Source organism: Sorex araneus, chromosome 3, assembly GCF_027595985.1.
Source record: "Sorex araneus isolate mSorAra2 chromosome 3, mSorAra2.pri, whole genome shotgun sequence".
Classification (NCBI taxonomy): domain Eukaryota; kingdom Metazoa; phylum Chordata; class Mammalia; order Eulipotyphla; family Soricidae; genus Sorex; species Sorex araneus.
Genome location: NC_073304.1, coordinates 95,400,251 through 95,412,873, shown reverse-complemented (window position 1 = coordinate 95,412,873; position 12,623 = coordinate 95,400,251). Strand labels below are relative to the sequence as shown.

The following is a 12,623-nucleotide window of genomic DNA, read 5'->3' as shown; positions in this document are numbered from 1 at the left end:
TAGCCAGTAATGTCTCCATTCATCCTTGTCACGTGCTAGTGTAGCCCGATGGCGTACTGGGGCCTCTTTCAGGATCAGGGGAATGAGGACCGTCGTACTGGGGCGTACTGGGGCCTCTTTCAGGATCAGGGGAATGAGGACCGTTGTTACTATTTTGGGCATATCAAGTATGCCACGGGTAGCTTGCTAATGTCACAAATTCTTAAATTTAAAAAAAATTTTTTTTTCCTTTTTGGGCACACCCAGCGATGCTCAGGAGTTACTCCTGACTCTGCGCTCAGGAATTACTGGTGGTGCTCAGGGGACCATATGAGATGCTGGGAAATAAACCTGGGTTGGCCATGCGCAAGACTGTACTATCGCTTCGGCCCCAACAAATTCTTTTTAGAAAAGTTCCCTAAACTTTAGTAGAAAGAATAAAATGTTGTTAAAAGTCAGAATACACATGTGTGTACACATGTGATACCACAATACTGAAATTGTGGTTTAAAAATTGAATACTTCATTATACATTAATAAAAAATTAGAAGAGTTTACCTCTCTTTTAATAATGGGATCGGGATGGTCTAAGCATTCAATTATTGTCATCTGGTGCTGAAGGGCCAGAGTCGGATCCTGCTGGATAACATAGGTAAGAGCCTTCAGTCCTAGAAACAAAGATACATTTTACAAAGTAACTTGAAATGAATACCCAGAAAACTTCAAGTCTTGTCATTTCTGTTAAGAGAACCAATCATCTTACCTAAATATTTAAGGTTTATTTTAGGTGACAGAACAAATTTTCCAATGCACTTGGCAGCCTTCTCAAGTAATTCTGCTTTAGGATAAATAGAATATACTGTATGCACACATTCAAACAGAATAGCTAGAGAAAGAAAATATATGAAGGTCAGGGACTGTGTCCAGGCATAATAAACAGGCATATTTGTATAGAACACAATAAAACAACAAAACTAACTTGCCCCTGGCTTGTTATTCAGGAGGTGACTTCTGAGAACCCAGAGCCAGGGCCAAAATGGACTCAGGTAGTAGTCTCTAAGGATGGGCTGTGAAACTCGCTCCAGAATGGGCCATGCTAATTTCTGCACAGAGTAAGCTCTAAAAAGATGTAATGTGGGTGACCTGATAGATTTGCCCGTTGTGGTTAAAAACCAACGAATCAGTCCTGGACAGGGTATTTTGAAGAATGAGGTAACAAGTGAAGAAGTAGTAGTAAGAGCACAAGAAAGTATTCCCTTTGTGTTTTTTGGAGAAAAATACCCATTTTATAACCTGGGAGATCAGAGCCAAACCAGGAGAGGGGTCTGAGAAGTCATTTGGTAGAGTGCTGACGTAATGAAGATGATGTGAGAAACCTTGAATCAGATCATGAATTTTACTGTGCACTGGAGTTATTAGCCTGGGCAGTGCAACCTACAAATGTACAATGTACTGTCTAGAAAAGCCTGTGTAAGGGACTGAAGCGATAGCACAGCGGGTAGGGCGTTTGTCTTGCACGTGGCCAACCCGGGTTCGATTCCCAGCATCCCATATGGTCCCCTGAGCACCGCCAGGAGTAATTCCTGAGTGCAGAGCCAGGAGTAACCCCTGTGCAACGCCGGGTGTGACCCAAAGAGGCAAAAAAAAAAAAAAAAAAAGCCTGTGTGGACTGTCCTTTCCTTAGGAACCAATAAAGATCTACAAACCCTCTGAAAGAGAGGAATGTGGGAAAACCTGCAGCTGTGTTTCACAAGACACTCACATAGAAACTTGTTACAGAGAAACTTATGAAAGGCAGGGACTAGCTAAGTACCGTATTTCACCATGTAAGTGTCACAGATTTAATGTTCAATTTTTTGCAAAAATTATCAAATTCAACCATTATATAAAGCTTTTTATAAAAAAAACTGTGCAGCTGTAACTCGAAAAAAATAGTTCAATGATTATGTGGTAGCAATAGTTATACAATGAAATAGTGTCTAAGATACCCCTGAAAAACCTCAAAAGCAGGAAATTTAGTAATTTTAAGGTATGTGGAAAAATTCTGATCTGTCCTTTGTCCTCACGGGGCCATATGAGAGGAGCCTATGTAAATTTGGGGGCTGGCTTTAGTTTGGCAGTAGCGGGGGTCAAACACAGGAGAGCTCTACGACTCAGCCTCATCCCGGGCTGCTGAGAGATTACTGTGAACAAAAGTTCATGCCAGCAAACTACATGGGGAAACCTGCATGGATAACTAACACTTTATGAGTCATGTGAAAAAGTCACACTGATGAAGAGCTGTGCATGTGAGAAATGTGGCCGAGCCTTCAGTGATCCCAAATCCTCACAAGAAGATAGGAGAGTGCAGAGTGGAGGTAAACCTGTGAATGAAAGTGTTGACTTGAAGTTTCAGTCACACTGTGAGAATGTGGAAGAAGTGTAGCAAGGTCTACAGAATCCCCTCATTCCTGGGATGAGGACTGTAGCACTGTTGTTCCATTGTTCACCGATTTGCTCAAGCAGGCACCAGTAACATCTCCACTGTGAGGTGTTGTTACTGTTTTTGGCATTTCAAATACGCCACGGGTAGCTTGCCAGGCTCTCCGAGAAGGACAGAGGAATTGAACCGGGGTCAGCCACGTGCAAACGCCCTACCGCTGTGCTATCACTCCAGCCCACACAGAGGAAAGAAACCCTAGGAACATAAACAGTGTGGCAAAGGCCTCAGGTCCCCTGGGTCCCTGCAAAGACCACGAGACAGGCATTCATTCACTTGATGAATATAAGGAACGCCTGGCTACGCCTTCACGGATCCCACAAACGTACAAGATCAGGCAAGAATGCACAGTGGACAGAAACTGTGAAGCAGAGCTGTGTTTTTGTAAAGCCTTTAGTGTTTCCCCATCCCGGTGAGTCCACAGGAGTGCACAGTAAAAGGGAAACCCTACAAAAGTCAGCAGCATGGGTACCCCACGATCCTCTGAGTGCATGTAAGGACACATGCACTGAAGAGACACACTTTGGGAAAGTCTTAATGCTTCCCCAAAACCTATCAAAATTTCAGAGGACACATACTAGGGAAAAACTCTGAATCCAAGGAAGGCTGTTGAAAGCCTTCTTGCCTTAAAACCTTGCTGGAAATGTGAGTAAGACAGTGGAAAGAAAGTGTCTGGATGGAAATATGTGGAAATACCTTATATGATATAAAGACAACTTTGTTTTGTAGTGCTTTGCCCTAATTTTCTTAGGCATTCTGACCAAATAAACCCCTGTTCAAGTAGCTGATGTGATAATAAATATATCTCTACAATCTCTTAGTAATAAAAGGATCAGGAATGGGATTCACTGGTAGAACATATACCTTGCATGTGCAAGGCCCAGGGTTTGATCCCCAGCACAGCCAAAAGAAAGAAATTAATTTTAATAATAATAACAATAAATCATAAAGTCAGTTTTAGTCAGATCTTATTCATGGGCTAGAGAAATCAATTGGTAGGTAGGGCACTTGTCTTGCATGCAGCTGACCTGAGTTACATCCCCGGCACCCCATATGCTTCCCAAGCCCCACCGGGAAGGATCCCTGAGTACAGAGCCAAGAGCAAGCCCTTAGAAGAGCTAAGTATGGCCCTCCCCATCCAAAATGTCATTTATGGGAACTCCAATTTTATTAATTTTCAGGATTTTATTGTTATTAAGTGAGGCTATCACAACTTCAAGGTAATTATGTTTATCAACAGGTTAAGAATAGTAATTCATCCATACAGTATTTAATCAATAGCACAGATTCATTATCCTGAAAATGGCAATTTGAAGAACCGTCTTAAAAATAACATATAAATCTCAATTAAAATTTACAGCATTTTAACACAGATCAAGCTATAAAATATTGTTAGTTGTGAGAGTAATACATTACCTACCATATGTGACATTGTGATTTAACTCAGCTCTTCGTAAGGATTCGTCAAGAACATCATACATTAATTCACTTGTCCTGTTTAAAAAATATTTTATTTGCAGTAGAATTATAGTATATAACCCAACAAAACAGTTTTTCAAACTTCTGTCTGTAAAACTGAGGATCTACAGAAAAGAAGTGAAAGAAATTCATTTTATGAAGTTATGGAAATTTCACTTCTTCAAGATTCCATTTGCTCTTTTTTCATAAGTTTAACACCCCATTTTACCAAAGCTGACTACTCAATAAAAAGATACATATGTGCCAATTAACTCTTTCCTCAACCTGCCCCCTACTTTATTAATCTAGTTTTGCCAATTTACTCTGTTCTCAACCTGCTCCTAGTTTATAAATCTGGTTTTGGCGTGGTTAAAAACTATCTTTTATGATTTTCTTTGAAACAGCATATTTCCACATGTCTGAAAAAATTATAGTAACATCCTACAGATTCACATTATTCCAGACAATGTATTAGCTCTATTCTAACCACATATTTTTGAAAATCAAATACTAACCTTTTAGCAGCACTAAGGTTATTAAGAATAAAATTTCTGACTTTGTATTAATGTAGAGAAATAACATTTAATGGACATTAACAAATTTTGCATCATTCCTGTATCTTTATGTGCACTACTATACACAAACTGTATAGAATATCAACTATACTAACTACACAGTAAGGAAGCCGTACTGAGCAGGTACTGTAAAAACATGCAGTGCTTTCTAGGGACTTAGAATTCAGTCCCTAAGAGGAGAAAGGTCTCTCCAAGAAGCCTATGTGAAAACTATGGTTTCTGAGCTGGTATCTTTGAATGCTTTACAAATCAGCAAGTTTTAACACAGGAAACCACCAGCTATGAAGAGCACACACAGTAGTTTAGCAGAGAAACTGCACTATAAGAAAGGCAGAGTGATCTGCAGGAATACAAATTAGATTAGCAAATATCTCTCTTTCAGAAAAGACAATTTTCCCTATTCATTCAACTTGAAGTGCGCATACTTTTATTATGTTTCTTAGATTATAAATATCTAGTGAAGATCCAGAACTATTATTCCAAAACCCCTAACTTATTGTATAAGTATTTCTTCCAGAGAAAATAATCATTACAAAACAAAATAATAATAACCATTACAAATTCTCATCCCCTACCACCACAACCAAAATTCAGTAATACCACATCTAGATTATAGTCAGTTACTCAATTTTTAAACCAATGTCTAGCACAAAGAGTTATAATTAAACAACATAAAGTGTGGAAAGACTTGCAGACATTATGAGGCTAAATGTTAAGAACCTAAAATGTCAAATACTATAAAATGTAAGAAAATATTTAAATAAAATATACATGATATATTTAAACAAGATTAAATATAAAAGGGTTTTTTCCAGTAAATTCTTTCAACTATTATCAAATCCTTTTGTAAAATAGTATTTTTACTTTGTCACATTGAACTAATCATGGCTTAAGAAATATATTTTAGGGGCTGGAGTGATAGCACAGCGGGTAGGGCATTTGCCTTGCACGCGACCAACCTGGGTTCGATTCCCAGCATCCCATATGGTCCCCTGAGCACCGCCAGGGGTGATTTCTGAGTGCAGAACCAGAAATATCTCCTGTGCATCACCAGGTGTGACTCAAAAAAAAAAAAAAAAAGAAGAAGAAATACATTTTTGGGGGGCCTGAGAGATATTAGTGTCTCTGGCATCACATATGGTCCCCAAGTCCTGCCAGGAATGATCCCTGAGCACTACTAGGTATGACAAAAAAAATACGTTTTTTATATTAACATAAATATTAACATAAAATCTCACTAAAGCTGATACTACCAGAAAAAACTGTTCTAAAATTCTATAATGTGATGAGTTCCAAACTTTACTCAATGAGTTAAGCTTCATTATTGAACTCTATGAAGGAAGAACTATTTACTCATTTTCCATATTCTCCAAATTCATCTATGATGGACTGCAGAAAGACACTGAGCTAATAAAAGTAGTGAATCACTAAACCTCTCCAGTTAATTACTGACAACAAATAATGACGTTAAGTCCTTTCACACCAATGAGACTGGATGCACTACTATGAAATTTGTGTTGGTGCTTTTTGTTTGTTGTGGGGTCCATACCCAGCGGTACTCTGGCCCAAAATTAATTTTTTTTTTTTTTTTTTTTTGCTTTTTGGATCACACCTGGCGATGCACAGGCGTTACTCCTGGCTCTGCACTCAGGAATCTGGTGGTGCTCAGGAGACCATATGGGATGCTGGGAATTGAACCCAGGTCGGCAGCGTGCAAGGCAAACACCCTACCCGCTGTGCTATCGCTCCAGCTCCGCAAAATTAATTTTAAAACAAAATTTCAGCATAAAAAGTCAAACTAACAGTATGGTAAATCCTATAAAAAATAGTAAAACAAAACAGAAGAAAAAAGAAAACCTAATTTCAGTGAACTCCAGCTAGAGGTTCCAAACAAGAGAGAACGGGTTACATAAAACAGAAGCAATACAAACATTCCCAAAGCATGTGCAGTGTGTCTGCTCCACTGCCTCCAGAATTTTACCCATTCCAATCAGGGAACAAGTAACAGAGTATAACAGATAAATGCACACCAGGAAGTCTAGGTAGCTGGATGCTGACAGGATGCTGAGGAGGCATTTGAAAAGCCTAGAAGATAGTCCCTTTGTAAAGTGAGACTAAAGAATTGGGGTTAATGTACGACAAACCATGACACCCAAAAGGACAGAGAGAGGGGCCTGAGCAATAGTACAGTGGGTAGGGCATTTACCTTGCACGTGGAGGACCCAGGTTCGTTCCCTGGCATCCCATATGGTCCCCCAGCACCGCCAGGAGTAATTCCTGAGTGCAGAGCCAGGAGTAACCCCTGAGCATCGCTGGGTGTGACCCAAAAAGTAAAAAAAAAATAAAAATGAAAAAAGAGAGAGAGTGAAAGGGAATGTGCCTACCAAAGAGGCAGGGAAGCGGTGGAAGGGGGTGGCAGGACAGATACTGGGAACATTGGTGGTGGAGAATGGGCACTGGTGGAGGGACGGGCACTCGATCATTGTATGACTGAAATGTAATCATGAAAGTTTGTAAATCTGTAACTGTACCTCACGGTGATTCATTAAAAAAATTAGAAAAAAAGGGGCTAGAGAGATAGCACAGCGGGTAGGGTGTTTGCCTTGCACACAGCCAACCCAGGTTCAATTCCCAGCATCCCATATGGTCACGCAAGCACTGCCAGGAGTAATTCCTGAGTGTATGAGCCAGGAGTAACCCCTGTGCATCGCTGGGTGTGACCCAAAAAGCAAAAAAAAAAAAAAAAAAGAAAGAAAGAAAAAAAGATAATAGTAAAGAAAAAAAACTTTAAAAAAAAAAAAGAATTAGGGTTTAAAATGCATTAAAAAAAAAAAGAACCTCTTCTCATAAAGTCAGACCATTGATTAGCAAATATTTTCTTTTTTTCTTTTTGAGCAATAGCCAGCAATACTCAGGGCTTACTCCTAGCTCTGCACTTAGGAATCACTCCCAGCAGCCCTCGGGAGACTATATGAGATGCTGGGGATCAAAACTCAGTAGATCGCACACAAGGTAATCACCCTACCCACTGTACTACTTCTCCTGGCCCCTCGCAAATATTTCCTTAAGACAGGAAAATATCAGGGACTTGAGTCACTCAAGGGAAATAGAATCTAGCTGACCTGTCCTCTATTTTAAAACGTAATGTGTGTGTATAGTGACCTGTCCTCTAGTTTTAAAAAGTAATATGTGTATAGTGCCCCAAAAGAAAGAATTAGAAAATAAATGCAAATAACTGATGAACTGAGGTAATAGTATAAGGTAAACTACTTGTAGTATTTCTGAAACTTTCCTCTAAGTTAAGAAAAACTATGGCAAAATTTACAAGAAATAAAAAATGGCAGGAAAGATACCATGAAGCGTTTAATATATATGCTACTGGCAAAAAGATCAATCCAAGAAAAAAAATTAAGGCGATCAATTCATGTAAAAAAAATTAAGGTGACATATTACCATCCAGCATAAGGGTCCATGAACAGTAGTTAATGTGCCTAATCAGGCTGTGTATTCAGTCTGTTTTTTTGTGAGACTTCAGGCTAAGAATAATTTCTACGCTTTTTTGACTGGGGGGAAATTCGGTATTTCTATCTTTTCTTCTTCTCAGGGCTAATCTCTGAACCCAGTGCTTCATACATACAAGGCATATGGTTTCTGGGTTTTTTTGTTTTCTGTTTTTTGTTTTGTTTTGTGGGGTTTTTTTTTGTTGTTGTTGTTGTTGTTGTTTGCTTTTTGGGTCACACCCGGCGATGCACAGGAGTTACTTCTGGCTCATGCACTCAGGAATCACTCCTGGCAGTGCTTGAGGAACCATATGGGATGCTGGGAATCAAACGTGGGTCGGCTGCATGCAAGGCAAATGCCCTACCCGCTGTGCCCTCTCGCCAGCCCCAAGACATAAGTTTTACTGTTAAACCACATCCCAGATGCAAAGACCCTTGAGTATTCATAACGATTTTTTTGTGGGTTTTGGGGATATTGGGTGAAGTGTGGGAGGCGGGAGAGGCTGGCTGCCGAGATCACTCAATGGGATGGAGACGTGCTTTGCAAGCAGGCGTCCTGGAACAATCTTCAGCATTGCATGGCACTGGGCACTGCTGGGAGTGCCCCCAAGCCATGCCCACTGGGGTCCCAAAACAACGTTTTCTAAAAGTGACTATGCTAATTTAGTTATATACACGCATGGCTACTCTCCTATTCGGGGAGGCTGGGGTCAGGGGGAGTTGGGCCCCAATCTGCTGTGCTCCAGACTTACTCCTAGCTCTGTTATTTAGGGATGACTCCTGCCAGTGCTGCGAAGTACATGTGGTTCCACGAACTGAGAATCGAACCAAGGTCAGCCTTCTATGAGGCAAGTGAGGCTTCGAGCTTGAGTAGCAAAGTGCAAGTGAATGGCAGCAATGGACATAACATAGCCCACATATTCAAAACTATTTATCTGGACTTTACACACAAGTTTCCCAGTCCCTAAGCAAGAATGACTCAGAAAGCTCCACTTTAGAGAGAAACCGTCCACTAAGTGTAGGATTTAGATAAGCCAAAGGCCAGGATTATCTGAGCAACCTGGATTTATGTACCTCCTATAGTGTTTTTATCTATCACTATTAAGTTAATGAAACATTGGGAAAATTAGCTTAGCATAAAACCTAAGTGACTAAAACCTAAAACTATCAAACTTACTTAGGCTAGTTTACCTTTGATCGTCTTTCCCTAGAAGTCCTAGTATTCTCAAGAGCTGAATTTGTAACCATGGTGCTGGCACACTGTGGTAATTGAAATCTACTGGGAGCTTGCCTCCAACTACTTGCTTCAAAATTGTTACAAAACTCCCCGTCAAGTCTTTATATCCAGATGAATTCTCCTACATCCAAAAACAAAACAAAACAAAATAAAAAGCTTTCTATTAATAATCTTATCAAATACAAAATAGATCTGACTGAGATGCCACACAGGATCTAAGTTAACACACGCTCACTTAGATGTTTCAAGTTCACATTTGAATGAAACAGTACTATATATTATTTCCTTCACGATGAAGCTTCTTTGTCTATCCCATCCAAGGCTGAATCACTCCCTCTGCAAAGATCTACCACTCTCTACTTGTCCCTACAATTACTCACATTTCACAAACTCTTAAATGCCAATACTTTTTATTGCACTTCACCTACTGAACTTCACAGGTGAACTTCGCAGGTCTTTAAAAAAATGTTTTACGTCACCTATTTTACTACACTTCATTATAGTATATTACCATATTTTGTAGATTTCAAGTATACAGGCATTTTTATACAAACTGAAAATGTTTCCATTACTTAAATTACAGCAAACCTGGTGAATCTTTTGGCTTCACTTCTCCAATAACACCTACCTTAATTAAAATTAGTACATGTTTTTTACAAACAACATTACTGCATTCTAACAAAACATTACAACAATGTGTAAGTGTAGTTCTTACATGCACCGGACAACTAAAAAAACTGGTCAAGTGACACTCTTTATTGCAATATTGGCATTTTCTGTGATGGTCTGAAACTGAACCTGAAAAGTGAAGAGCCTCTGAGTTGCTCCAGCAATGAAAGGAAAAGGTGAAAAGAACTGAGATGCTTAAAAAGGACAGGAGTCCTTCAACTTCTGATGAAAACCAAAGACTGAATTTTGTTTGCAAGTAATCATCTTATGTAAATATAGAAGAGTAGAAGGGCAGAAACAAGATTACTCAAACACCCAACCTCTAAGATCAGTGAAACCTGTTAAGAATAATCCTGTAGTATTTAAATTCATCTGTGTTTCTGAACGGCTCTGCCTTGATTATCTGACTAAACTTGTAGACAAAGAAAATTAAATAAACATTCTTCAAAATGAATTTTAATTCTACACTGTAATTTTATGTGTCAAGAGCAAATTTGCAAAAAAGGAAACAAGCGCTTTTAAAGCTTATTAAGTATTAAAGAAAGTAAAATTTGACATTACATTTCAACTTATACCTCAGTATAAAAATGAAGACAACCTTCAGTCCTATAGGTCTGAACTGCAGTAACTTTTCTATCTTCTATTTCACTATGAGATACTCATAAATCTCCCACAAATATAATTACAGACACAAAGGGTTTCAGCAATACACTGGGAATGAATTAGTATAAATCCATCATCACCACTTAGAAAATTTTTTTGCACTATTCATCAACTGACACATCTCATCTGTCACTATTTGGAGCTGAAAATGTAGTCTCATCTTTGTACAATACCTAGTAACTCCATTTCTGTTTCTATAGTTAAGCATCCCCTGAAGTTGAATAAGAGTCACTACTTAAAAAACCACAAATCTGCTCCTTGAAATAGTCTCCCCTAGCTAGCAATTTTTCTATGCTCCTTAAATCACATGAGAAAGTACTTTAGTTAAAAGAAATATTAATACTGTACTGTATCTACAATTCACATTATAAATAACAAAAATTACTATTAAAAATAACAGGTTTTGAAATTTTATGGAAAAATCTGAATTTTAATTCCATAGTTACGTTTTTCTCATAATGTACTGATGAAATCTCCAACTTACCTTTATCATCCTTAGGTATATGTGCAAGGAAGCAGCCATGACGCCAACATCTCTGTCGCAAAGTGCTTTCCTAAATTTAATATGTATATGCTGTACTTGATTTGGAGCAATGAGTAGAAATTTATGTAATGCCAAAACAGCCTTTCTTCTTACAATCTCCCTAGAGGTAGAAAAAATAAAATCTGAATTGTCAGGCATTTTGATTGAGGATTAGAGAAGAGATGGTTTCAAAATAAGTATTTTTCCCCCATGGAGAATAATATTGCATATACAGATTTAATTTGTAAAGTTGTGCCCCTGAAGCCTATTATAAGAAGCAAATGTTTTTCAATAAAAAGCTATAAGTCAGCTATTTAGTCTAAAATAGATAATTATATATTATTAATTAATTGGCCAAACTATAAAAAGTAGGGTTCATGGGCCCAGAAGATGGCACAGTGGCTTAAAGCATTTTCTGGCAAACACAAAGCCTCAAGTTCAAAGCCCGGTGCTGTGTGCAAGTGCTGAGACTCTCCTGACAATTCCGCTGTTAGGGGCCTCTAGCATAAGGGACCTGGATATTGGCTCAGTAACTACACCCAAGACAAGTCACGGACCGTGAGTTCAATCCCTAGTACCACGCATGAGATGAGGCAATCCTGACCACCTCATAGTCTGGGGTCCTTGACAAGGGCAAATAAGGGCGGAAAAAAGGAGTTTTCTTTAAGAATAAGACTTCAACAGACTTTGCCCGTATTTTATGTTCTCTAGGTTAATTTTTTTTAATAAGCATTTATATTATTTTTGAAAATAAAACCCAAAAAAAACCCCAAAACTCTTAATTCCATTTGTGAAGGCCATAATCTCTTAAAACTTAAGAATCAATAAAATTATGAATCCATGGTAAGTTTAAATCAAATAGGGTTACAGATTTGTAATGTCAAGCTGTCAAAATTGCAAGTTTCAAACATTCTCACTCAAAAATATAATATTTTTCCGTATTTTATTTTTTTTAAAAGCATACTCAAATATACATTTGTGTACCAAGAAGACTGTACAGGGATAAGGTGCTTGCCTTGCTCACAGTTGGTCCTGATCCCCCCACTTCCCCGCCTCCCCCCAGCACTGCATCTGGTCCCCCAAGCATAACCAGGAGTGATACCTGAGCAGAGAGCAAGGTAGCCTTCAACACCTCCAGGTATGGCCCAACACCAGTAAATAAAACTGTTGGGAGGTGAAAGTGAACAGACTCAGGGCTGGAGCATTAGTATCATGGGTCGGGTGTTTGCCTTACATGTGGCTGACTGGAGTTTGATCCCCAGCATCCATAGGGTCCCCTGTGGACCAACAGGAGTAATTCTTGGATTGAAAGCCAGGAGTAACCCCTGAGCATTGCCAGTTATGACCCCCAAAAAAGCACCCCCCCAAAAAAGGAAATAAAGTAAATGACTCATATGGAACTAAAATGTTACTGCTCCTGAAATAAATAAATAAAAAACCCAAAATGTTACCACTTGCCCTGCTCATCTGTTCCAAAAAACTTATAAGAGGCCGGAGCGATAGTATGGCACGTAGGGTGTTTGCCTTGCACGCAGACGAC

At 38.9% G+C, this 12,623-nt stretch overlaps 1 protein-coding gene across 1 annotated transcript in view; it reads right to left on the bottom strand.

Annotated features, from left to right (window-relative positions):
* The window catches only part of AP4E1 (adaptor related protein complex 4 subunit epsilon 1), a 75,485-nt gene that overhangs the window by 41,962 nt on the left and 20,900 nt on the right, over positions 1 to 12,623 (bottom strand). Inside the window, exons 6-10 of the mRNA XM_004611772.2 lie at positions 11,045 to 11,204; positions 9,183 to 9,349; positions 3,879 to 3,952; positions 743 to 865; positions 538 to 647 (exon numbers count right to left, since the gene is read on the bottom strand). Coding sequence (XP_004611829.2) covers positions 538 to 647; positions 743 to 865; positions 3,879 to 3,952; positions 9,183 to 9,349; positions 11,045 to 11,204 — 634 coding nt within the window. The remainder of the gene's footprint in view (positions 1 to 537; positions 648 to 742; positions 866 to 3,878; positions 3,953 to 9,182; positions 9,350 to 11,044; positions 11,205 to 12,623) is intronic.